Genomic DNA, 23,845 nt, shown 5'->3' on the forward strand with positions numbered 1-23,845 from the left:
CTGAAGTGGAAGGAAAAATATACAAAACAAAATCTGTGGCTGTTTTTAGCCCCATTAATAACATCTTTAGGATACATTTTACCAAGTAACCTCTTTAATAAATTAAATTACTTAAACCAACTGTTCTGTAGGGCTTTTATTTTTGTTGGAGAACAATGCAGATGTCTATAAGAGATCCTTCCTTCCCACAGCCATCAGCATCTACAACAAAAAGAGTAATTTTTAGTGAATTAAAATACACTGAGCAGTAGTTAAGTTCAAAGTTCTGGCCAATCAAGTGCAAAGAGACATGATTGTTAATCTGTTGTAACAATACCTCCCATTTACATGTTACTATTGTACTCAATACCGTGAAATTGTTTGAAAAAGATTAATACAATCTCAATTTTGTGAATATATTAGAGGCATCTATTACAGTGGATTTTAATGTTCTCAGATTAACTCAGACATGGAGTCTTTGAACGCAGCACCTCAGACGCATAGGCTGTGGGCGGAGTGTCCGTCACCGGTTGACCTACCAAACTCATATGTCAGCTGTGTGTCTACATTGTAAAGATGGCAGGAAACAACTCTTATACTATAGTAGAATATTTTGGAGGGGATGATGGCTACCGCTGCGGTTACTGCAAAAATGATAAGGGAAACTTCTCTCACGGTAGGTTCGTTTGAAGATCTCGAAGAAACGGAGTTGGGCATTTAACTGAGCTAGCTAATGCTAATCACGCTGAGCCGTGTACTTGCTTGAAATAGGTAAAGAAAAAGGGAAAAGGCGATGTGTATTTGAAGTTAATTCTGTACGATTTATCATAATGTCAGTATATGTTACATTTTAATTGTTTTATTTTTTGACTAGACCCTTAAATGAACACTTTCTGAGCGTTAGCTTAGCTTTTAGCCGGTAGCATCCTGTAGCTTTACTCTGAGAAGGAAACCCCCCAAAACCCAGCACTGTCATTCAGTGAAACTAGGCAAAACAGAAGCACATTATATGGTACCTCTGTCATGTTCAACATATTTTACTACAGGTTATTTACTTTACTTCAACAAGTTATTTGTACTCCTGCTAGCTATTGAACAATACCGCCTGAGTAAACTATTTCCTTCGACGCTGTTTCCGTGTTATGTGGAAAGAGTTCGAGTAAGATCATGTTTTCTCTTTGGATCTGTGTCTTTAACTGGAGTGGCTTGTAGAAGGTATCGAACACCCATTAGCTAGAGTGTATCATCAAGCATTTGGTTTGATGTAGACTGCTGCATGGGGTCAGACAAGTTCAGCATGACATAAACAAACGTCAAAGAAAACGTCTGTCAGAGACGTAAAACTGAAGTTACTGTATTTACAACCTGTTATTTTTAAAAATGCATTATCAGTTGCCAAGTAAACAGAGACAGGAGGTAATTGATCAGATCCAGTGTTGCTAAACATTGATCTAAAAAAGAGTCAGTGGGCTGATTATTCAATGGACTTTAATGTGTTTTACTTTAATGCTGTCTATTTTAAGATCTGAAATGTATCCTCTTCAGACTTTGTTGGGTATATTAAGTTTCATTATTAGCATTTATTTCAGATCATTTTTAAAGAGAGGTCAAGTGGGTAGTAACTAGTTAGTCTAGGAAAGTTTTTGAAAAAAACAAAACAAACAAAAACATTTTGGAATAGTTTTGCTACACTTGACTTGTTATAAAGTATCACTACTCTTAGCTGAAAGAGATTTGTTGATACCCTTCGTAATGCTAAATGAAGAACAGTGATGTTTTAACCAGAAATCAACCAGACTCGCACATATTTGAATTCTTGTTTGTAGACTAGCTTTGTTGTTCTATTGTCATTTTCTGTCTGCTTTGCAATTGGTCATGGAGATGCAGTAAGCTCTGTATTCTCACTGGAGGTACTTTCCTCTGGTCCAACATAAATAGATTACTTTAAGTATATTTTATAAGTTTTCTATCCAAAATTTTTGATGTGGAAAATGGTTTCTTCTGCCTAAATGCTATATATTTTTAATGATGTTTGTATTTGTTTCATTTTAGTTTTGAAAATAACAGTTTGCACATATTGATATTGTAATCATGATTGATTTTCAGTGTATTGTGCAGTTCTTCTTCCTATGCTCTGTTATTCTTTTTACATTTGTTGAACTGTTCTCTTGTATTTTCTTTTGTTTTGTCAGCCTTGACCACAATGTGAACATTTTTTGCACCTGAAGTAGACCATACACATGTTGACACCCATACTTATCAAACCCATCTTCCACAATCAGCACAAATCTATATTCTCTGGTTATTCACCTTGATGTTTTTTTAGCTGGAAGTTGCAACAGATTTCAGATTATTACTTTTTTTTTTAGTTTTCTGCTTATTTTCTTCTGTTTGTGTAATTATATTGTGGTTCTCCATCTTTTATCTCAAGTACATTACCATGAAAACTGCATACAAACAGTCTACTACCAAAAGGTGCATGTTTTCCTGAAACTGAATGGGTTATGGGGCATTAATATTTTCAAACAAAAAAAAGTAAAGCAGATGTGATTTTTTTCCTGCAGGGCAGAATGGTTGTATTAATTATAATCAGGTTGACTATACTTAGGTTTCAGGCAGCTCCTAATGCAGTCAATGAGCAACTGGGTACAAAGTCTGCAGACGATAGCTGTGATCTAATCCAAGAGTGATAATCTGGGTAGGTTACGTCATGTAGGCATGGCAAAGCCCCAGGAAGTCAGAAGACATGAAAACATTCTTACATGAAACAGGAATTGTCTGCATAACCCAAGGAAAAGATGTGTAGTCAGTTTGTCTTCAAACTGACTATAATTTTCTTACATTTTTATGGCTTTTGTGTGATATTATGGATGTAAAGAGTTTATTTTCTGAGGAAAACATACAGATTTTAAAATATGGCAGTGATTATCAGATAACTGTGTATGAACAATTTGTCTTTCCGTATTCACTGTTTCATTAGTTTCCATCACTGTGATTGGTTGGATGATGTTATCAAGGCTTCTGTTGTACACAAAGCACATCTCACTCTGCAGTACAGAGCCCAACATCTGCTGCTATTGTGTCTGTTTTGCTTCAGGGAAAAGTGAAGAATGGATCAGGTGATTGTTTTGTGCTGCAGGGACAGCAGCTTTTTTGTTCACATCAGTCGCATGTGAGTTGTTCAGTTTTACATTTACGTACTGCCACAACCGGCTCTTTCGTGATCTTAATGTGGCCTAAAATGAAAATGAATTTGACACCTTTGTTTTAAAGTGTAACCCCCCCTGAGAAAGCAAAACCTCGCCCCTGGTAGATTTTGAAAAATTCCTCCAAACTGAGCAGAGCCAAGAGAGACCCCGCCAAATGTGGGGATAAAGCGAAGGGGTGTGATCAGAATGAAGGATGCACTGTTGTCAGTATGTTGTTATATTTTTTGACTTTTCAGAGACCTCTAGTGATTTGGTTTTTTATTATTATTGTTTGCTTTACAAAAATCCACAGAGTGGTAAATCTATTAACTTTCTTTCTTTGTTGTTGGAAACTTTTATGGTGAGAATGCTCCAGTTGAGCAGCACCAAGTTCCAGCAGCCGAACTTTTGTATCTGTTTGCGTTGACTGGTTTGGTTTGGTAGTTTTCCTTTATTGAATCACTCTATGTTCTCCCCGTCTCTGTGGACTCAAATTAACCCTATTCTCCTGGGACGTGAAGCATTATACTCATTACAAATGTGTGTGTGTGTGTTGTGAACTGTGATAAAGGCCAGTTCATTTGGCTGTTCCAGATGTAAATTGATAGTTGACTGTACAGACTCACAGATTATGGTGTGTGTGCTTGTGCACAATGTGCACATGGTTGTTGTGTGTTAATAAAAGGTCAGGATCCAAATCCCAGCGGATCTGCTCTAGCTACAAATAACAGACTTGTATGTTTCCATTGGGGCTTTACAGCACTGTGGGAGATTGGGACTGGATCGTCAAGGAAAATGTGATTTAAGATGCAGTAAATATTTTTTCCCCAGTGCTCCATTCTCAAGGAGCTCTTTAATAAATTAGTCTGTTTTATCTTTGTGCTGAAAACTGTAAAACGGTGCTTAAAATCATTTGACATTGTTACAATCAGTTTTATAAATTCATTTCTCTTTTTTTTCTGTAACTTTAGTCAGATAAAACTGCACACCATTGTGTATAATAAGCAATAATTTTATTGTGAATTATTGATACTAAAGTGCAGAATCTTTTCTAAATGGAGCTTTTCTTTTCATTCACATAAAATATATTAAACATCTTGACTGTGATTACTTTGAACAATGTTTACTCTTATTTAAAAAAAATGTTTCGTTTATTCTTTGTATTTTTTTATTTTTTATTTTTTGGCAGGAATGTGGTCTCATTCTATGACCGTACAAGACTACCAAGATTTAATTGATCGGGGATGGAGAAGGTACGTTCATTATTTGTTTTATATCGAAAAAGTTTTACCCTCATCCCACAAAAGCTTGGACATGTATTCAAATAAAAACCAGTTTTACTTCATTTGTTTGTATCTTTACTGCAGTTTTATTTGTCTCATTGGGTGTTTCTGGGGTAGCTTTGCTTCCATTTTATTTGTTTGCTATAAGAAGTCATTTTTGATTGTTAAGCTGCTGCCTGGTCTTATTTTTTACTCATGGCCGTAAAAGCCTTTGTAAATAAAAAAAATATTAATTGGCCATTTAGAAGTAAATTTCTGCCAGGAAAACTTAGAAATTTGTAGATTAATTTCACATATTAAAAAGAAGATAACTTATTCTTTTATGTCAGTCATTTGCAAGTTTGCAAAAAAAAAAAATCACAATTTTTTGTGATTAAACACATAAATTTACAGTATCAAAGCAAGATACATTTTCAGAATTTTTCTGAGGTTAGAAACTCATTTGCCAAAAAAGAAGCAGAAGTCGACTATAATTGAAGGTGTAAATGTTGGAGATGCACATTTGGATATTTCTGGGTATACACCCAGGAGATAATCTGATATGAAAAAAACCCTGATCTACCCCTTACGCTTTGGAAAAAAAAGCAGATGCTCATCTCCCAAATTTACTACTTTAATCGTAGAGGAATTCTGTTCAATTTGTTGTAAATGTCTGATTTTATGTATCTTGTTTCTTTATTTTGCTTTTCATGTTTTACCTTGGTAATTTGATTTTGTTTTCTTTTGGTTGATGTCTTGTTATTTCCTCTTTAGTCTAAGTAGTATCTATTTTTCAATGTACACCATGACCATCCACTGTGGTTCATAATTTAGGCATAAGCTTGAATTTGACTCTTTTGCTCTTTTTGCCTGAGATGGACGATCCAGTCAGTAATCTGAATGCTTGTCTTCTCCTTTCACCTGCTATTCTGACATATCAGTGTAAAGTCTTTAAATAGAGAAGAATGACTTTAACAGTAAAGTTTTGTTTTTCAGAAGTGGGAAATATGTTTACAAGCCCATAATGAAGAAGACATGCTGTCCTCAGTATACCATCAGGTAATTCTTTTCGTTAAGCATTCACATTATGATGCACTACTCTGGTAAATATTTGCGTTACAAATATTTACCGATCCAGAGAACAGCTGGAATCAAGGAATGAATTTCATCTAAATTTGGGGTTTTAATAATTTTGTTTGCCAAAAGACAAAACAAGAATTGTTTGCAAATATTTAAATTTGTTGTGGATTTGCTATGATCCATGAAGGATGAAAATTATAGGGTCAAATTTATACATACACTGCCAACTATTTTTCAGTTGTGTCTCTAAAAAACTGCACCTCTGGATGCTTTTTTTGGCATAATTATTAAATTGTCTTTTTTTTTCTTGGCCCAAACTAAGTTTTTAATCATAGTCTGTTTTGGGCTGGGTATTCCAGGACGTTAATGTTTGCACCTCTTTATCCATTCAGAAGCTAGTTTTAAGGTTGTCGATTTCTTGTGGTGTTGAAAAAATTTTGAGACAGCCACAGTTTTTCACTATTCCTTACCCTTTTTGTGATGCCACTACCACTGGCTAGCCAAACAGACCCTCAGCATGACGCTACCAGTGCCATGTCTGAAAGTTGAACAGTGTTCCAAAGTCTAAAAGCTTGACTTTCCCAAACATTATTCTTTTCACTGAGCTCAATCTTCATTTCATCGTTAAAGACTCTCATTAAAAGTTTCTCCAGAAGGCTTTTAGCTTGTTCATGTGGCCTTTTACAAATTTCACACGAGCTTTAAAGTTTGGAGGGGCGGCTTGTTTGTTGGGTTAGTACACTCTGTCCATGGCAAAAGTGACTTGACTGTGGAAAATGACTTTGTTGTTCCCTATTATTTGGGGTTGACAATTTGGATCAGATGGTTGAAAAGTAGACCCATTTGCATGTTCCAGCTGGATAATAAGGCCAAACACACATCAGATGTGGTTTTGCAATAAATAAATCAGGCTAACATTAAGCTCTAGAGTTGCTCAAACCTCAGCCTATACAAAACTGTATCGGCTACACTAAAAAGCCTCGTCAATGCAAGGAAACCAAGCCATTGAAATGAGCGCTGCCATTGTTCAACTATTCAGCCGACTTTATGATGACTGTATGTTATATATTTATTTTAGTTTAGCCACGACTTGCTAAGGGATGTTGAAATTTGTTGTGTTTTTATTTGGGCCTCAGTGTGTAATGATAATGTGTAGATAAGAGAAAGTCTACCAGACATTAAACTTGGGCACTAAGTTATTTATTTTAAAACCACTAAAGAAATACACCAGTAAAAGCACAAACTGACATTCATACTTATGATGTTAATCTTGGAGAGGAACTGTCCACCCAAACTGAAAATTTCTAACTTTATTTGATCTTTTCTCCCTCAAGGTGTCATGCACTGAATTTCCAGCCTTCTAAATCTCATAAGAAAATCCTGAAGAAAATGAGCAAATATATTTCTAAAGGAGACCTGCCTGCAGCTCAGGAGGATGGTAAGAAGGTTGCTCCTGCATGCACAGAAAATGTTTTGTAAATGTATGAAAAACATTGGCGTTACTGGATCTGGGTTTGTAGTACACGCTAGTTGCATAAATGTTTTGTTTTATGTCCTACAGGGGAACCAATGGATTCTGTCTGCGAAGATGCTGGTCCACGGGAACCTACTAAAGTCTGTCAGTCAGATTTAAAAGTTGTTGCTAGCGCAGATATTAAAGATGAAATACCAAACCGTTCCGCTGCTGAAGAAGTTCAGAAAAACTCGGTGGGTTCTACAGCTGGAAGCTCAGAAAATTCCCAGAATGATTCAGCTTCTGTCTCAGAAGGGGGAACAGATGCCAAAGCTCCTAACCCAGGTAAGAAAAAGATGCATAGTTCTTTTTAAACAAACATAATTCCCATGAGCCAAACTTTTACAATTTTAAGTCGAGGGCCACAAAATAATAGATTTTTTTTAAACTAAAATTTCCCCCCAAAATTGTTAAATGTTTTGTTTTTATTTGCACAACATTTTCATAAAATGAAGAAGTCTGATTTCCATAGAAAGCTGAACTGTAGATTATTGTAGATCTGAAACATAAAATCTGGGAGGTTTGTCTTGTTTAAAAATCATAAACAAACGGCTACAAAACATCCTTAATGATGAGTGTTTTTTCTGTTATCTTTGGATCTGAGCAACATTTATAGCATATAGATCAAAAGCATTTGCTTTATTTAGTGGAGTTTACTAAAAGGATGCATCATGTCAGTCCATGAATGAGGGTCACTGAATGTTTGTGGTCCTGTTTATGATGAAATTTAATGAAATGAGTGCTTTGTGTTGTACCTTTGATATTTATGAGACTTTATTTTGGCTACATCTTTTTCAAAAGGCAGTGAAATTTTCACTGTAAGATTTATCTGCATCAACCTCCAACCTTAAGCTGGAAAAACAAGTTTGTGCCATTTTTGTATTGCAGTGGACGCCCACATAAAATCACTTTGAGGGCCACAAATGGCCCCCAGGCAGCACTTTGGACACCTCTCTTATAAAGCATTAAAATGTAAGAAAATCTTCATGTTCTGTAGCTTTTTCTAGCCATTATGGACTCCTGCTGTGCTGCTGTTCTGCAATATTTTATTTCCACTGCCTTCCAGAAGGTGTCACTGTTCACCAAGCTGCCCCTCTCTGCAGCAGTTTGGACGCAGTTGAGCTCTCCCCTTCGTTATTAGGAGATTGTCTGACTTGGACTTGTTTTTCATATTCCTCTCGTCACTTGGCCAGCACAGGATATCCTCATAGCCAGCTTTCTGTAATGAATCAACAATTCTCAAGTGGGGGAGATAATAAACTCCCTCTAGATACAGGAAGTAGAACTTTCGTTTCCAAAAACTTAATGAGAGCAGCTCCCAACGCAGGGGCAGGATGGTTCTGAACAAGCTGAGCTTTTCGCAGACATAAACATTCAGTGAGAAATTGCAGCAGTGGCAGTGCTGTTGTTCCACTATGCCTGTGTCAGCACCAGTCTTCTCTGAGCTACAGTGTCAGGAATAACAAGCCTTTTCAGCAAAGCGGAAACAGGAGGATTTACTGCCCACCCCGCTACCCCTACATTTACCTCCAACAGAAAACACCTGGTCATATATTTCCTCAGCTTTTATTACTAGAGGCTTTATACCTTTAGGGAGGATCCAGTTCCAGGTTGAGAAAACACGACTTCCCATACCTTAAATGCAGACAGGAGTCTCAAAGGAATGAGCCAATACAGAAATGTAAGATTGTCCTGTTTTAATTACTGTAGAAAGTTTCTTAGGTAGACAGAAAATGACTCACACTTGGGTTTTAAGCAGAAACCCAAGTGTGAGTTTTAGTAACTCTGACATTGGACAACCTGGATCATCTTTCCAGTTTACATACAAAACAGCTGTATTTGAATTACATTTACACTTTACAATCAGTGTATCTTGTTTAATTTCCTTCAAAATGGACGATGACTATCCCAGATTTTATGAAGTGTTAACTGCAGGACTGAAAGCATCCGTCTTGAACAGGAAGTAATCTGCCAGAGTTTATCTTCACTGCAGCTGTATTCTTTATCCTCAGGAGTAAACATGTCTCTGTGTGATATTAAGAAGGAAAGTATCTGTTATTGATGAGGGTGTAGCGAAACAAGATTTGTGCACTGACAACTTCGGTTCAATTGGATCAGAAACAGGCAGCGTAATGATGCGCTTCAAGATTCAGCAACCCACCAAACAAGCAATCATTTGCTCTTCAGAAGACAGCATCTGCTTTAAAGTAGGAACTAAACTGCCTCTTCTTCATGACATCATCAGAGGGGAAAGCTCGTCAGTGGGCTGATGTTGGCAGCTGGCAGCGGTGCAAGCAGGATACGACTATCACTTCCTTATTGCTCCAAACAGGATGTGGGGGTGTAAACTGTTGACATGGGATGCCCGGAGTCCTACAGAGCTTGGCAGGAGCCCAAGACGTTGTAGTGGTGGGGACGGAAAAGGGGGGGGGACACATAGAAAGAAAACAGTTTGTGTGCATGAAAAACAAAACTGTTTCCATTAGCTTTCTTCCTGTAAGGGATAAACTCATTTTAGTTATGATGACTTCTGCTTCTTAGTAAATACTACATACCTGGTAACCATCTGGACTTTATTTGCCCATTCTTTATTGCTTTATAACAGTTCAGAAGCTGCAACAATGTCCACAACACATAAAACAGCCCGATGTTCAGATATTCAGCACAGTTTTAGGCTGAAACCAGAGATGCACAGATCAATTGACTCCGTTCAATTTAGTTTAATTATACGGTGCCAATTCACAACATGTCACTTGACATGTCATCTGAAGTCACTTTTTAAAAGTTAATTTAATCTTAGTTATTAAGTTCAAACTTAGTTTATTCATCAGAAATGTTTTCTGTCTGTGGAAACTTGGGATATTGCATTGAGTCACTGACTTGCAGCAATCCCTCCTTCAGACAGAGCAGACAAACAAAAAGGAAACGGAATCACAGATCCAAGATTACTTTCTGTTAGAGAAAAAGTAAGAAGTAAAAGAGAAATACAGCTAAAGAAATTAGTTTTTAGCCAGTTTTCAAACGTGTAGCTAAATAGAACAACAAACTAAATGCAGCTTCTATGAACAGAGGGAAAAAAGTAAAACATTTAAATGACAGCAAATGCAAAAATTGGAGAGTACTAGGAGAATGCAGCGTAGTTATAGTTTTTCTCTTATGACAAGAGCTTTACTACAATTTTATCTAAAAAGAAAATGTTGACCGACTTGAGATTTTAATCTGTCTTTTAGCACCTTGCTAGTAGTTAGCTTGTTTAGCTATTGTAACTTGAAACAGCAGCCTCACTGAGTATTCGCTACAGGTCGTAACTCTTGTCTTAACACTGAGATTTCCTTAAAGCTTGCCAACATTTCCAAATCCAAGATGTTCAAGATGTTCCATGAACAGAGGTTGAAAGCTCAACATGCTTAAAAAGAGCAGTTGCTGAACTCTCACTTCGTTAAATAATGGAAGCCTAAATTAACAGTCAACATGCTGTTTCCTATTAAGTAGCCGCCACACCTCACTGACACAGAAAATAGGCAACTTTGAATCTGCTTCACTTGGTAGCAACTTCAACATGGAAGAGTGCTGCTGTTGATGGCAGCTATGACTGGAAAATCTAGATTTTTTTCTTTTGTGTGTGTGTTTCCACTCAGTTACCAGTCAGAATCGGTCAAGCTGAAAGTCACCCACTTCTTTAGAAATGCTTTTGTGTCACTTTTTAGAGTGATAAATGTCAGTGAGTTTGTTTTTCATTTGTTCTTTATGATTTGTTACTTTTGGAAATATTTTAGCATGCTTCATGTTGTCAGGTTTTGTTTAAGTGGTTTCTAGATTTTACAGGTCTAGAAGAAATTAGGTCTTAGCTTTTTACATTAAGTGAAATCCTCTTTTGAAAACTCTGTTCTGCAGATATCCATGAAATTTTTGCCTGACACTGAAAGTAATTCAGAAATAGAAGAAATCTGTATGAAGCAAATCCTTTCCCACAATCACCTGAATCCGCTCATCAGACTAATTCCAGTTCTAGTCTCATACTCCAGTTTTGTTTTGACAGTCATTCTTCCTCTTCTGGCACAGGGTTGGGAGCAGATCCTAGCCGTCCGCCCAGCAGAAAGGCCAAAGATTTAAGAAAGGAGCGTCGTCTTCAGAAAGACCAGAAAAGACAACATGGTGCTGGAGTCTTGCCACCAAAGCCTGCCCATACTAACCAACCCAAAACACTGGAGGAGTTCATCAACGAGTCTTTAGAGGACAGCTCCTCTGATCGCCTTGAGGTGAGCAGAGTTTTTAAAGCGGCCTGTTTTTGTAACTTGGCTTTATTTTGCGTAAAGAAATGACATTCTTTGGTTAAAGCCTCTTCCTCGACCACAGTGACTTCACCGTGTGTTTATTTGCGCGGAAGCAATAGCTGAGTGGAAAAAGCAGATCTTCCTAGATCGAATTCAACAAAACGACAGGCACACCACAGAGACCGATGAAACTTTAGATGACATTGAAACCACAGTATTTAGCAGAACCATGAAGCAAAGACATGGAAATAAACTTTCAGGAGGAAGCATGTTGATGTAGAATGATGGCTGGCAATGGCTTCTGACCGAGGTTGGTAGCATAACGTCAGTTTTGGTCTGAAGCAGATTTAGAGCCAGATGCTGCAGCGAAGCAGGCAGGGAGACCATTTCCCAATCAATGCATCTATATTGGATTCATCTGTTAGCCTGCATTAATCATGTAATTTCACTAAATGAATGTGCAAGGTTAGGCTTCTCAAATGAAGGTTAATTAAAGGCGTTAGGGAGGCTTTTACATGGTCAATACTGCAGTATAAATCAGATGTAGTGAAGCAATATTAGATTTCTTTCTTTAAAATTAAATACGCTTTTAATCAATTTAACTGATTTTTCTGGATCTGTGACTCATTTTAGTGCTTTTCAACTATCTTTGACCTTGAAGAGTTATTTGTATTAATGTTTAAATTTTCCTTTTTCAAGGAGTGATGACAAGGAAGGCAAAATAAAAAAAGTCTCCAGAAAATTTATCAAAGTTTTTTTTGGCAGCGATTGTTCTACTGTAAAATAACGTGAATTTGACTTGAGGCTTTTAAGTCTAATAGTAACAAAGAATGTGGAGGACACTGTTTGAAAAATAAATATTGAGAAAGAATAGGAAGTTGATATCATTGCTTTTATTTATGCGTTTGGTTTTAAGTCCATAGCAAACTGAAAGCATCTGGAGGACTAATATATAGATTTACAATCAGCCTATCTGTTGTTTTCAGGTCTTAAAAGTCGGTGCGGTTTTATTTTCCACCACTAGGGGTCAGTATAACAACATCAGAGATGTTTTAGCTTCTGAAGGAAACTGTGGAACATTCCACAGCATTATCATCAGAGCCGCCACTATCTTTGGAGTTTAATCACTTTTGATAAATCTCTCTTTGATCATTCATAGCTGGGCTTTTTCTGCAATATGTACACAAAACGTCAGTTTCACTGTAGCATAAATGATACTGTAAAATAAAGCCTCTCCCTGTCAGTAAAGTCAGTTTTGAATGATAATAATACATGTTTAGGATTATGTGAGTAAAGCATGGGCGTAGGTTTGGGTAGGGACGGTAGGGACATGTCCCAACCAATATTCACGGGATATGAAAAAGTCCCGACCAATTTTTGCCATATTGGCTCAAAGAACGTGGATCTACGATCTTTGATTAGCAGCAACAGGCGGTGCGCGGAACGGAAGCTTCTTAGTTTGACATTTATTATGAGCCTCCGAGACCGTGTCTGAACGGTGCTGTCGGGGGGGGGAAGTCAGTTGAATCGTCGGACGTTCTTTGATTAGCTGCAAAAGGCGGCGGCTAGCTGGGCACACGCGTCTCCTTCTGAGTCTCGAGACCATGTCGCCACCAAAAAAGAAAAGGACAGACATTAGAAGTTATTTCGCTACGTCGGCTGTAAGTACAGTGAGTGGACCCATAAGTTAGATATCTATCACGCAACGCATTTGTTGTAAAGTCCGGTGTTTAGTAAGGTCAGCACTGAATGTGAAGTAGGAAAGGAAAAAGTAAAGTGTTCTTGAACTGATCTGCTGAGTATGACTGTATCTGGTTGTATACACAAGATGTATGATATGGTTATGGTTGGGGGGAGGGGGTTATTAAGCCAATGTGGTTTCCCCCCCCTTCTCAAAAATGTTCGGTGCTCTTGGGCATTTCACTGTGCTGCCGGGGGGGGTGGGGGGGGTCAAGGTCCCCACCAAAACTTAGACCGAACCTACGCCCTTGGAGTAAAGGATGTAGTTAATTATATGGCTTCTATGTCCAGTAGACTCGGTGTTTTGGTTTGGCTACAAGGTGAAGATGGCAAGTGTTCACATGAGAAAGTCGGTATTCTATCCAAGCCAAACAAACCTCAAGTTCAGTTTTGGATCCTGTTCTTCTCAGATATTCATATGGCAACATCTCTCTGGCCAACAAAAGCTTCCAAACAAAGAGGCGCTTAATTAAAAAGGGGAGCCACAAGTTGAGAAAGCAACACTCAGACACGTCTCTTTCCAAAAACCTTGTCCTGATTTTCTTTTTCTTTTCTATTTAGTCTAATTCTTAGCTCTCCAATAATTTTGATTAAACAAAAAAATAGGCTGTGGATGTTAGCATATCATAGACTGTTAAAAAATATTACTCATTGTTTGGCAACTTCTTTTATGGAGGTTATAAGTCCTGCATTAGGGTCTTATCCCACTGAAGCTTTAAAACAGAACATTATGTTCATGTATTTTATCTGTTTGAGACTTATAAGATTGTGCTTTCTGTTGCAGAGCGCTCCTACCCCAAAGCATGCTCCACTTTAGGATCTACTATTCTGGGACCAGATTTTAAAATGATTATCCATTCTGATTTGAAAGTGCTTCTTGTGGAAACAAATATAATTGAAAATGTGGTGTATTATTTGGAGTTCCCTATAAAATGCTCGTTTTAAACCAAATTGCTCATCTCAACCAGTTATTTAAAGAACATTAGTTTGAAAGTTTTACTGGATTAACTTCCATTTTATGACTATGGGTCTATGAACAAAATAAGATTACTATGTCTCTATTATTGGGTTGAGTTGATATATTTTGGCATCATAACTTTAATAGCCTCAATTGAGCCTCTTTAACATAAAAACATCGTAAAATGCACCTTTTAAAATTGTTTATTTGACTCATGGTAGTTATTTTGATGTTGGTTGTTATTTTCTTTAGGACACTGTAAACTTCTATTTTGAAAGAGGCTATATAAATAGCTTTTCACATATTTGTTTACCATAGTTTAATAAATTTACAGCGAAACATGATCAGACAATTAATTCTTATTGTTAAAGTAACTGCCTTTCCTTAATCGTTTTAGTTTTGAATTTAGAAATATAACATTAGATACAGCATAAATTCACTTGATGTTTGTCAACTTATTAGTAAGCAGTTAGTCGCATGCCGCTGTCAGTTTCATACAAACACATTTTGATTTCAGTCAAAAACTGAACAACATGGTGAAGTCACTGAGTTGAGCTCATGCTTTTTTTTTTTTTTTTTTTTTTTTTCTATTTATGATTTTCTGTCATGTACAGTCTGGTTGAAAAGAAAGCCCTCCCCCTTCATCAGTTCTGGATGTATGTAGTACAATTAGGCAAACCACATTCATTGGGTTAATCATGTAAAGTTATAGAGAGACTGTATTGGCGTTTAATGCCATGTAAACATTCTACTTATTCTCCAAGTTCTATCTGCCCACAGTTAAATGGAAATGTTTATGATTATTTGTTTGGCAGTTGCTTTTAACCAAAGCAACTTAAAAATGAGGAAATGTATAGAACTACATCAAAAGCTAATTAATCAATTGGAAAACAGAGAGTTAACACACTAATGATGGAATAACACTTCAGTGAGCTGTTCTTCAGGGAAACTCTATTAATAATATCAAGATATGTTTTGGCATAGAAATCAGATTTTGTCAGAAATGCACAGCAAAAAACCCTTCATGTTACAGCATAGAAAATGTATTATGCTCTGGAATTTAAAGAGGAGGGGGTTGCTTTCTTTTTACAATGACTGTACAAAAAGCGACTACGTTGCAATTTTCTATTTTGAATGTGAAATGCTTTAATTCGACATTATAACTGTTGAATTAGCTATGAAAGATGTGCCAAGTCTGCTACTTGTAACTGTTCACTCAAACTTTCCCTGCTTTTTTTTATTTTTAATTGTCCTTTATTGCTTTTTAATAACCTCTCATGTTTTTTTTTCCATCACTCTTTATTTTTCTGTGTGGAAGTTAACCCTTGTCTGCTGATATTCTTTTTGAAGGTGAGGCTAGTGCGCTCCAATCCCCCTAGCCCGCAGTTCAAAGCCTCTTTCGACGCCTCCTACCAGGTGTACAAACTCTACCAGATGGCCATTCACAAGGATCCTCCTGACAAACCCTCCGAGAGCCAGGTCAGCGGGTGGTGGGCATAGGTCAACCCTCATCTACCCAGAGATGGAGGGACAGGCAGGGTTTGGCAGTCTCAGTGATACATCTGAAGCTCCTTTCTAGATTTATCTTTTGGTATTAACATATTAGAAGTTCAGATCTGTCAAATCATTAAAATGTAAAGTAAGTTTAGTACAATTAATTGATTTAAATTTGAAAAGGTGAAATCAACACAATTAAAAAAAACCTTTTCTAGAAATTCTAACTGAAAAATAAAAAAAAATTTGTGAGAGGAAAGACAAGTTTTTAGGGGAATAATAACCTGAACACAAAAAACTGTTTTAAATGTGGATTTTGCTAATAGAAAAAAGAGCTATCCAAGCCAACCTTGCCCTATGTAAAAGTATAATAAATCCCCTGGTTGTTTCACAAATTCAGTTACCCACAAAAGCTGAGCTCAAATTCATTTACCACACCCACTGCCCGCCCCGCAGATTTGCCAGGACTCTTCTGGAAAAAGAGGTTTTTAACCTCAAAGGGACTTTCCTGGTTAAATAAAGTTTAAATAAAAATAAAATGAAAAGAATCGAGAAATAAATAAGCAATATAAAGTTTAAGGAAATTCAAGAACTGATGAGACATTTTTTGATATGTGGAAAGGATTACAAAGCAATTAAGAAGACGAGACTCCAGAAAACAGTGGAACATTAAACAATGTGTATATTAGGACTTCTCAAAATTACTCTGACAACATATTAGCACCACATGCAGGAGGTCACATATAAACTTAGAACAACATCTTAAGCTCTGCAGGCTTCACCTGCCTCCATTAAAATCAGCATTCATGATTCAACAACAATAAAGAGACCAAAAATGTCGTCCATTGGAGAGTTCAAAGGTGCAGGCGCTTCAGGTTCTTCAGGACCTGGTTGAATTGCAGTAACTGATGAATCCATGAATTGGTTTTAGGTTATGCAGCTTGACAGTGATCCAAAGTGCACCAACTAGACCAAAGGTTGAAAGGATTTGGAATGACCTACTTAAAGTTAAATCTGATGGAGATGCGGCAGCATGCCCTTTAACAGGCTGTTCCTGCTCAAACAACCTTAACAGGGGCTGAAATTAAACACTGTAAATGAGAATGGGCCAAAATTCCTCTATTGCCACATAAACAACAAATTGCTAGTTATTACAAACCAGGGGGTGGCACAAGCAGTTAATGTTTAGCAGGGAAGTTGTTGGCACACAACCAGGTTGGTTTGGATACAGTTTTTACTCAATAAATTAAATAATATTTTAACAAAAAAAACAAAAAAAAACAATCATTGTTGAGAGTGGTGTTTGTCTAAATGTGTTTCTGTATGAGGGTAGTAACTTAAAAACTCTTCAACTTTGTGCCTTTATTCAATAGTCCTTCGTATCCAAACTACAATCAGGTTTTAATTTCTTTGCGAGTGCATCTACACTTACCCTGGTGTTTTTTGATGGTCATTATGGGGTTCTCTGGTATTAAAGAAGAGGATGTTTCGGTCTGTCTGCTGTGATCTCTCCAAAAATTTTTGCTCTCCTGGACCATCGACACCGTATGCGTCACGGGTTTCTCCGAGCGATTTGAGTGAAAAACTGAGTAGTGCACTAGCCTCATCCTCAAGTTTCTCATCAGTCTCTTAGAATTTGATTTCAAGCTTCTGTAGAAGTTTGCCTTGTGCAAAACTTGCTAACTAAAATGCGTCTAACTGCATAACCACCTTGCTCAATCACTAAGACACTGTTGCCTATCTAAAGATACCAAAGCGCTTGTTTGCTAACTGTGCATCCCTTCATCCTTGTTTGTTTGTTTGTTTTGTAACGTCTTTCCTAATTGTTCATCGTCTTCAAATTTATTGTCAATCCTCATAAACCCCAAACCCCTCCACCTTGTCTCCTCCGCGCCTTGTGCTTGAAGGTGAGGCTAGTGCCGGTGAACTTTGAGGACCCCCAGTTCTCTGCGTCGTATCAACAATCGGCGGAGCTGTACGCCCGCTACCAGATGGCCATTCATGGTGATGACCCAAGTGAATGTAGAGAGAGTGAGGTACTGCATGTATAATATCCCTCACCTAATTGGAGGTTACTGTGGATGCTTCTAACAGTATCCTGCTGCTTCATTTTTATTTTCACTTGTATTTCATTGTAGATTGTTGGTATAAACAGGCACTTTAAATAGGGCCAACTATGAACAGAATTATATTAGCCATGAGAAGTTCAGTCTTTGCTGACAAGATGGTAATAAGAAGGTTAGAGACTTTACCTTCAGCACTTTCTTGCAGATATCACACCAAAAAAATGTTTACAAATCAATGAATTTATTAATCTCTTAATCTTGAAACGTACTTTAACCTCAGGCAATTTATCATTAAAATGGGATTTAAAAAATCCCTATGTTTGGTATAGGAGTGTCTGGTGAATAACCTCTAGGTTGATCTGGCATGAGGTTTGGTAGAGTTCCACATAATCATCCTTTGCTGCCTTTGTACGCCTGATCTTCTTGGGATGTTTTTTTTTTCCAGTTTTTGTCTTGGTAAGGTTTATCAATCTACACTTCTATGTTTGTGATGGTAGGAGAGTGATGGCGTTTTCAGCATCACTCTCAAACAACCAGTTGACATGTAAATATAGACTAATGGTTTCTCTGAACACCATAGATTTTTTTTAATATAAATATTTTTTTACTGTCTTTACCTTCCTACTCTCTTTACAAGACATTGATTATTTATTAATAGTTTATGCTGATATGAGTTACTGAAAAAACTTCTAAGTTTAAATTAGAACACTGTTTCAATTTCATTTAATTTGAAGGTGTTTTAAGTGGAACTAATAATTGTAACATATAATGTTGTTAAAAATAATAATTTCCTAACATTTGACATTTTTCCCCACTGCAAAAATGTACCCAAATCCAAAGTTGTACTTTTCTATTTTGTGTGTGTGTGTGTGTGTGTGTGTGTGTGTGTGTGTGGGGGTGTGTGTGTGTGTGTGTGATATGACGCTACTAAGTAAAATCTAAATTTTTGTTGAGACTTCTACAAATATTTATCAGGGACAATAAATGTGGCTGACACTTAATAAACAGTTCAAGCTTCAGTCAATATATTTCTAAAGCTTAGATAAAATTAAGACACAGAAAACCATATTGTGACTTATTTGGTGTGTAAGTTACAATATAATTTATTTCTGTGTAAAATTATTCTAAAAGCTTGTCCAAGATGCAGAAATCCCATCCAACCTAAGTGGGCCTTTTATCCCTCTAGGGTGGAAAAACAACCTTCTCCACCCTTCTGCCAACAGGCTGCGGTAAATATACAAAATTCTACAACTTGTAAAAGTACGGTAATTAATAAATAATGAAGGCTGTCAGACTGGGCAGACCGTGTCAGATTCCTGTCTGGTGCCATAGCACTAACTCTATTAAAAGGTAGAATGTGTGAATAGCTGCAGCTCGATATATATGTAACATAAAGGTGTGGAACTGCATAAGTGACTCTGCTCCCTGGAGGGTTTTTGCACAGATTTTTTAAAAATTGGTTTTCCATGTTGAATATGTTCTGAATATAGAGGTTTATAAAGTATGTGGTGAATTATGGTTGGGTTAATTTCGCTTTAAAGAAAACCTATTCATTTATAAGCCTGAGGTGTAGCTTTTATAGGGGACTATTCATTCATTCTGTTTACGTAATATTGACCCACTTTCAGTGGGACGTGTAGAGGTTTTAAGGTGTGTTTGCACTGCAGGAATATTTTTCCAAGAATATTCCTGCAGTTCTTTAATCTGCAGGAACCAGGTCCGAACTAGGTTAGTGAAATAAATGTATGACAGAGATTGGCCCTGTTAGGAAGGTTGTATTTTCAGTATAAACCAAGGATGGAGTTTTGTGGTGGTACTTTGCTTAGCATTTTTTAGTTCTTGGACATTCCCAGTATTTTGTTTCAGTATTCTATCATTTTAAGTCTTTGAAAACTTTTCTTTTTAATGCAGTACGAGTAACTGGTTGATTTGCAAATGCAGCATTTAAAGCTACTCAGTCAAGTTGGGCATAATTGTTTTGAAGTGTTTGCATTCTACTATATCAATAATATAAGATAATATTGGTGAAAATATTGAATAAACCAATAATTGATGTGTGGACTTCTAATTACTCTGTGGAGGTGAAGAAAGTAAAACTATCTCAAAGCCATTTTTAGAAATTTCAAATGTTGCTGTTAGAATATTTTTATGAGTCTGTGTTTTTGATTATGAAATAAGTTTTAAATAAATAGAAGCAACAAATGCTGCTGCAAGTGCATGCATGTGTTTTGTTCTGTGGGATGTGTTTTGCATGTTAATACAAATCTAATGCTGCTTTCCTAAGGTCACTGCAGAAACGGCAAAGGCAGAGCTTCAGATTCGTGTTTGCAAGTCTTCCTGCTGTAAAACTGGAATGTAACAAATAAGACGAACTAAAACAAAACAGACTGTAAGAATAAAATGCTGGGTTAACATGCAAACCTGCTGTTTTCCTCTGCGAGCTCTGTTATTAATTTGTACAGTTTGATCCGTTGTGGTTGCCACTAAAAGCGATTGTTTTGTTTTTTACAATATTTTACAAAATCTGCAGATATTATTTTTGGACTCATCAAAGTCTTAAGTTTTTTCTTTGTTTCTTTTGTTTTTTTTGTTTGTTTTTTTTACATGAGAGCTCATCAGGATTTGTATGCAGTCTGGAAAATGATAGAAATGTTTCACAGTTTTTTTTGTTTGTTTTATTCACGAGTAAAAAAGTGGATAAATAATCCAAATCTATCTGCCATAGAGTTGCATTTTCAGTCTTGTTAAAATAGACAGAGAATTCTGGTAATTGGAGTCTGGAAAAGTTGGCATAAAACAAATCTTTATATTTTCCACACTGCCTTTTGATAACCGCTCAGCCCTCTTCTTGCTTGCTTAGTATTTATTGTTGCATTGATCTCATTTTGTCCAATGTCTTTGGTTACAATTAATATGGTTCTGAGCCAGTCGACAATAAAAAAAACTATGTGTTCGTGCTGAGTGAAGTTAACCCTACCCAAAAGTTTTCGATCTTTAGAGATTATAAGGTCCTAACAGGGGGAAGTGCTTTGTTTGTATAAGGATGTATGCATTTCCTGGCAAAGCATGACTGGAAAATAGCCAAAAAAATTTCCTCTTCATCTAATTTTAGTTTCCTGACAGAATTGAAGCACATACCAGCAATTATTCAGATAGGCATGCACGCACACATTAAGTCAAACAGTAAGTTGCTTAATGGTCTTAACTGTTTCAGTGAGTCGTTACTCTCAGTACCTGCACATGTGGGAATCATTGTCAGAAAAACAAATCCTGCTACATCTGCATTTGATGTAAACAAAAACTCCTGAAATAATGTCTGGGGAGGATTTGGAAAAATTAGTAAAATAACAAATGGAAAAAAAAAAAAACTATTTGCAGCATCTTGGTGCACAGTAAGGGCATTCAGCAGAACTCAGTAACCAAGTTTCCACTGTAACTCTACACTGGTTTGTTTTTACCACTCTCTGAGCTTTGCATGATTATTACAAGTCTCTGTAACTTATTTGTATATACGTTAAGCAAAGCTGTAACCAAAGAGAACAAAATATTAACAGATTGTACAAGCATAACTAGTTGTTCTACTTATGCCTGCACATAACTCATACAGGCATATTGTCACTTATAAGTGCAGCAGTTTGACTGTACAAAGATCACACTGATGAGAGAGGCTGAAGTAGCAATTAGGCTGAAGCAGATGTGTTTGTTTAAATGTACTGGATGTGTGCAAGAACACAACTGTGTGTGCTTGCAATGGCTGCTTGCGAGCCTTAATTGTACACAGATGGGCGTTTACTGTAAGAAAGGGAGAGTTGAGGAGGAAGAGATGGACTCCATGTGTGGATGCACATGAGGATGTTCCATCTGCAGCTTCATGGCTTGACTTTGTATCTGATCAGAGAAAAAAAGTTGGTACTATTGAAGTTATGCAGAAATCCTTCTTTTCTTCCTCCATGCCAGTTGACTTTGCCTTTGCATAAACTTCATGTCTTGCAGTGGCTGTGACAGTGTGGATTTGCATATCTGGGTTAACCTTGCAGGTGGTGTAAGGAGGAGGAGGAGAGACTGAGAAAAAGTGTTCAGAGCTGAGGCACATTCCACATATCCATTTGGATGCATTAAAAATTTTAAATGCATAGTTAACATTTAGGTTGTGGCTTACTAAACGGGACAGTATTCAACCACAAGTAAATTTTTGGTATTTCTGTCTCACTCACACACATACAACAGCCAGTAATTTTGCAAGGCCCCAATAAATGATGTCATCTAATAACTGCAGCTGTTTTTCTGTTGGTAAACCAGCCGTTTTCCCCCCAGTTTTAACAAATGTTTTATTTGTGCCTTTCAGCTATACTGCACATTGGAAGTTTTACAGTTAGTAATTTGACTGGTAGAGCCAGGAGAGGAAAATTGCACTTTACTGGCATCTTGATGAGCTCTTCTGCACATCAGCAAAGCTGACTCAATAGAATTAGTTTCCACAAGTCAAAAAGTAGTTGTTTGGAGCATTTTTTCTATGAGCACTGCTCTTATTAGATTTGTAGGCACATTATTAAAGCACCAGTTAATTCCACTGTTTAATAACGTGACAAATATGCCAATGACTTTTCATGGGTAACATATTTGGTAAACTAATGTGCAGTAAACTTAGGTTGTGATCATATTTGTCTTATATTTAAGCAGTCTCTTTCATTTGTTCATGTCTTTTTAATGTGGTACACATTAAAGTTGTGTGTTAAGGCACTGTGTAGCATTTTTAGTTTCACCTTTGCTTCTCACACTTTAAATGGCTTTTAAAACTTACTTTGAAGGTGAGAGGATTTAGTTTGTTGCCGTTTGTAGTTTATGCCTGTGGAGTTTGGAATAGTCAAAGTGTATTGTTGTAGTTTTGGAAATATTCCAGCTATAAAAAAAAACAACAAAAAAACGTTGGCTTACAGTATTCTTGCGGTATCTGGGACAGCAGGAGACTTAAACCTGTGATTAGTTTAGCTAATGACTGTTTGACTTCTTGGATTCGTTCATGTATAGAACATTGAAGTTGCAGCCCAAGATGATTGAGGGTTATTAATTGTGGGTAAAGAAACAAGCGAGCAACGGCACAAAAAGACACTCGGTCAACAGAGTTGCACACTAAATTTTTCGAATTACTGCATGCAAGTAGCAATATCTAAATTTGCACAGAATGTGCTTCATTCCTTCATGTATGGACCAATGTGAAATGATGGAAAACTGTGATAATAGCATAAGCTCTTAGCAGTAAGTAATAAAGTTTGTTTAATGTCATTGGTGCTCCCAACAACTGTGGCTGACAAATGGAGGAATGCTCTCTCTTTTGGAAGAGTATGGGCTTTTGGCAGTAAATAAACTTAGTCATTATGTAACCTCTTAGTGTGTGAAACAGCTTTGGACAATATGAAACCCAGCATAAATTATGTCTCCTGTTTTAAAACTCTTATCTGCAGCCTCTGAGTCCATGTGTTTTATATTTTTATAGTTGTTTTTGTGAGACCTGCTCCACACACATCAAACTTTAGATTATGAAATAAGCAAATAAAAGTCACATATGTGTTTGTGAAATGGAGTGTGACGGTATAAAAGTGAAAACTGTCCATCACTGCTATATTTCTAGTTTTGGAACGGATAATCTTGAAGGAGGCAGAGTTTGTTTTCCTGCCCAAAGGCCAACACTACTGTAAACACACCACTCTCAATTCCCCAGCTAAAAAGAAGCACAGGAAATATTATAGATAATAGACCAGAGATGCTTATTTCCAAACGCAGAGACCCCCACTGTAATTGATATCTGCTGTGTATTTTAACGTACATTGAGAGATGGACTTCTGACGTTGGCAGCACTGCTTATTTTAGCTGTCATTGTGTCCTCTCCTAGACTGCAAGCCTTGGCTGAAAGGGTAAATGTTTTCATTTGTGTAAATAAAGGCTTCTTTTATGCCTGTGCAGAAAGGCTCTGTGACGGCTAAGCCAGGAGAAAATGGAAACAGATAAACAATATAAGAAGGCAAAGGAGATGTGTATGGTTTTCATTTGTGCCTATTTAAAAGAGTTGGTGACCCAGATAACTAATAGTTTCTATCTTCTCTCTCCGTTCCCTCCACAGTTCCGGAGATTTCTTTGTGATTCACCACTTGAGGTATGTATTTTCTTTAACTTGTTGACAGTTAAACAAAACCTTTTTCAAAATGTTTGTGTTTGTCCATATGTGTTATCTGGAAGGATTTGCTCCAAGATTACGGGCTTTTTATGGCCTTACAAATCTCAATTAAAAAACAG

General features: G+C 36.8%; 1 protein-coding gene across 4 annotated transcripts in view; it reads left to right on the forward strand.

The window, feature by feature from the left end:
• Window positions 1–445: 445 nt before the first annotated feature.
• The window catches only part of ate1 (arginyltransferase 1), a 57,381-nt gene continuing 33,981 nt past the window's right edge, over window positions 446–23,845 (forward strand). Inside the window, exons 1-9 of one of the 4 annotated variants that reach the window (XM_014970586.2) lie at window positions 446–655; window positions 4,357–4,420; window positions 5,426–5,488; window positions 6,844–6,947; window positions 7,071–7,307; window positions 11,085–11,281; window positions 15,345–15,473; window positions 17,396–17,524; window positions 23,673–23,705. In XM_014970586.2, the coding sequence (XP_014826072.2) occupies window positions 556–655; window positions 4,357–4,420; window positions 5,426–5,488; window positions 6,844–6,947; window positions 7,071–7,307; window positions 11,085–11,281; window positions 15,345–15,473; window positions 17,396–17,524; window positions 23,673–23,705 (1,056 nt within the window). In that variant the 5' untranslated portion in view covers window positions 446–555. The remainder of the gene's footprint in view (window positions 656–4,356; window positions 4,421–5,425; window positions 5,489–6,843; window positions 6,948–7,070; window positions 7,308–11,084; window positions 11,282–15,344; window positions 15,474–17,395; window positions 17,525–23,672; window positions 23,706–23,845) is intronic. The other 3 variants (XM_014970589.2, XM_088013070.1, XM_014970588.2) reach the window with 3 other exon arrangements.

The sequence above is a fragment of the Poecilia mexicana genome, unplaced genomic scaffold, assembly GCF_051168715.1.
Source record: "Poecilia mexicana isolate PSO_F unplaced genomic scaffold, ASM5116871v1 scaffold_15, whole genome shotgun sequence".
Lineage (NCBI taxonomy): Eukaryota > Metazoa > Chordata > Actinopteri > Cyprinodontiformes > Poeciliidae > Poecilia > Poecilia mexicana.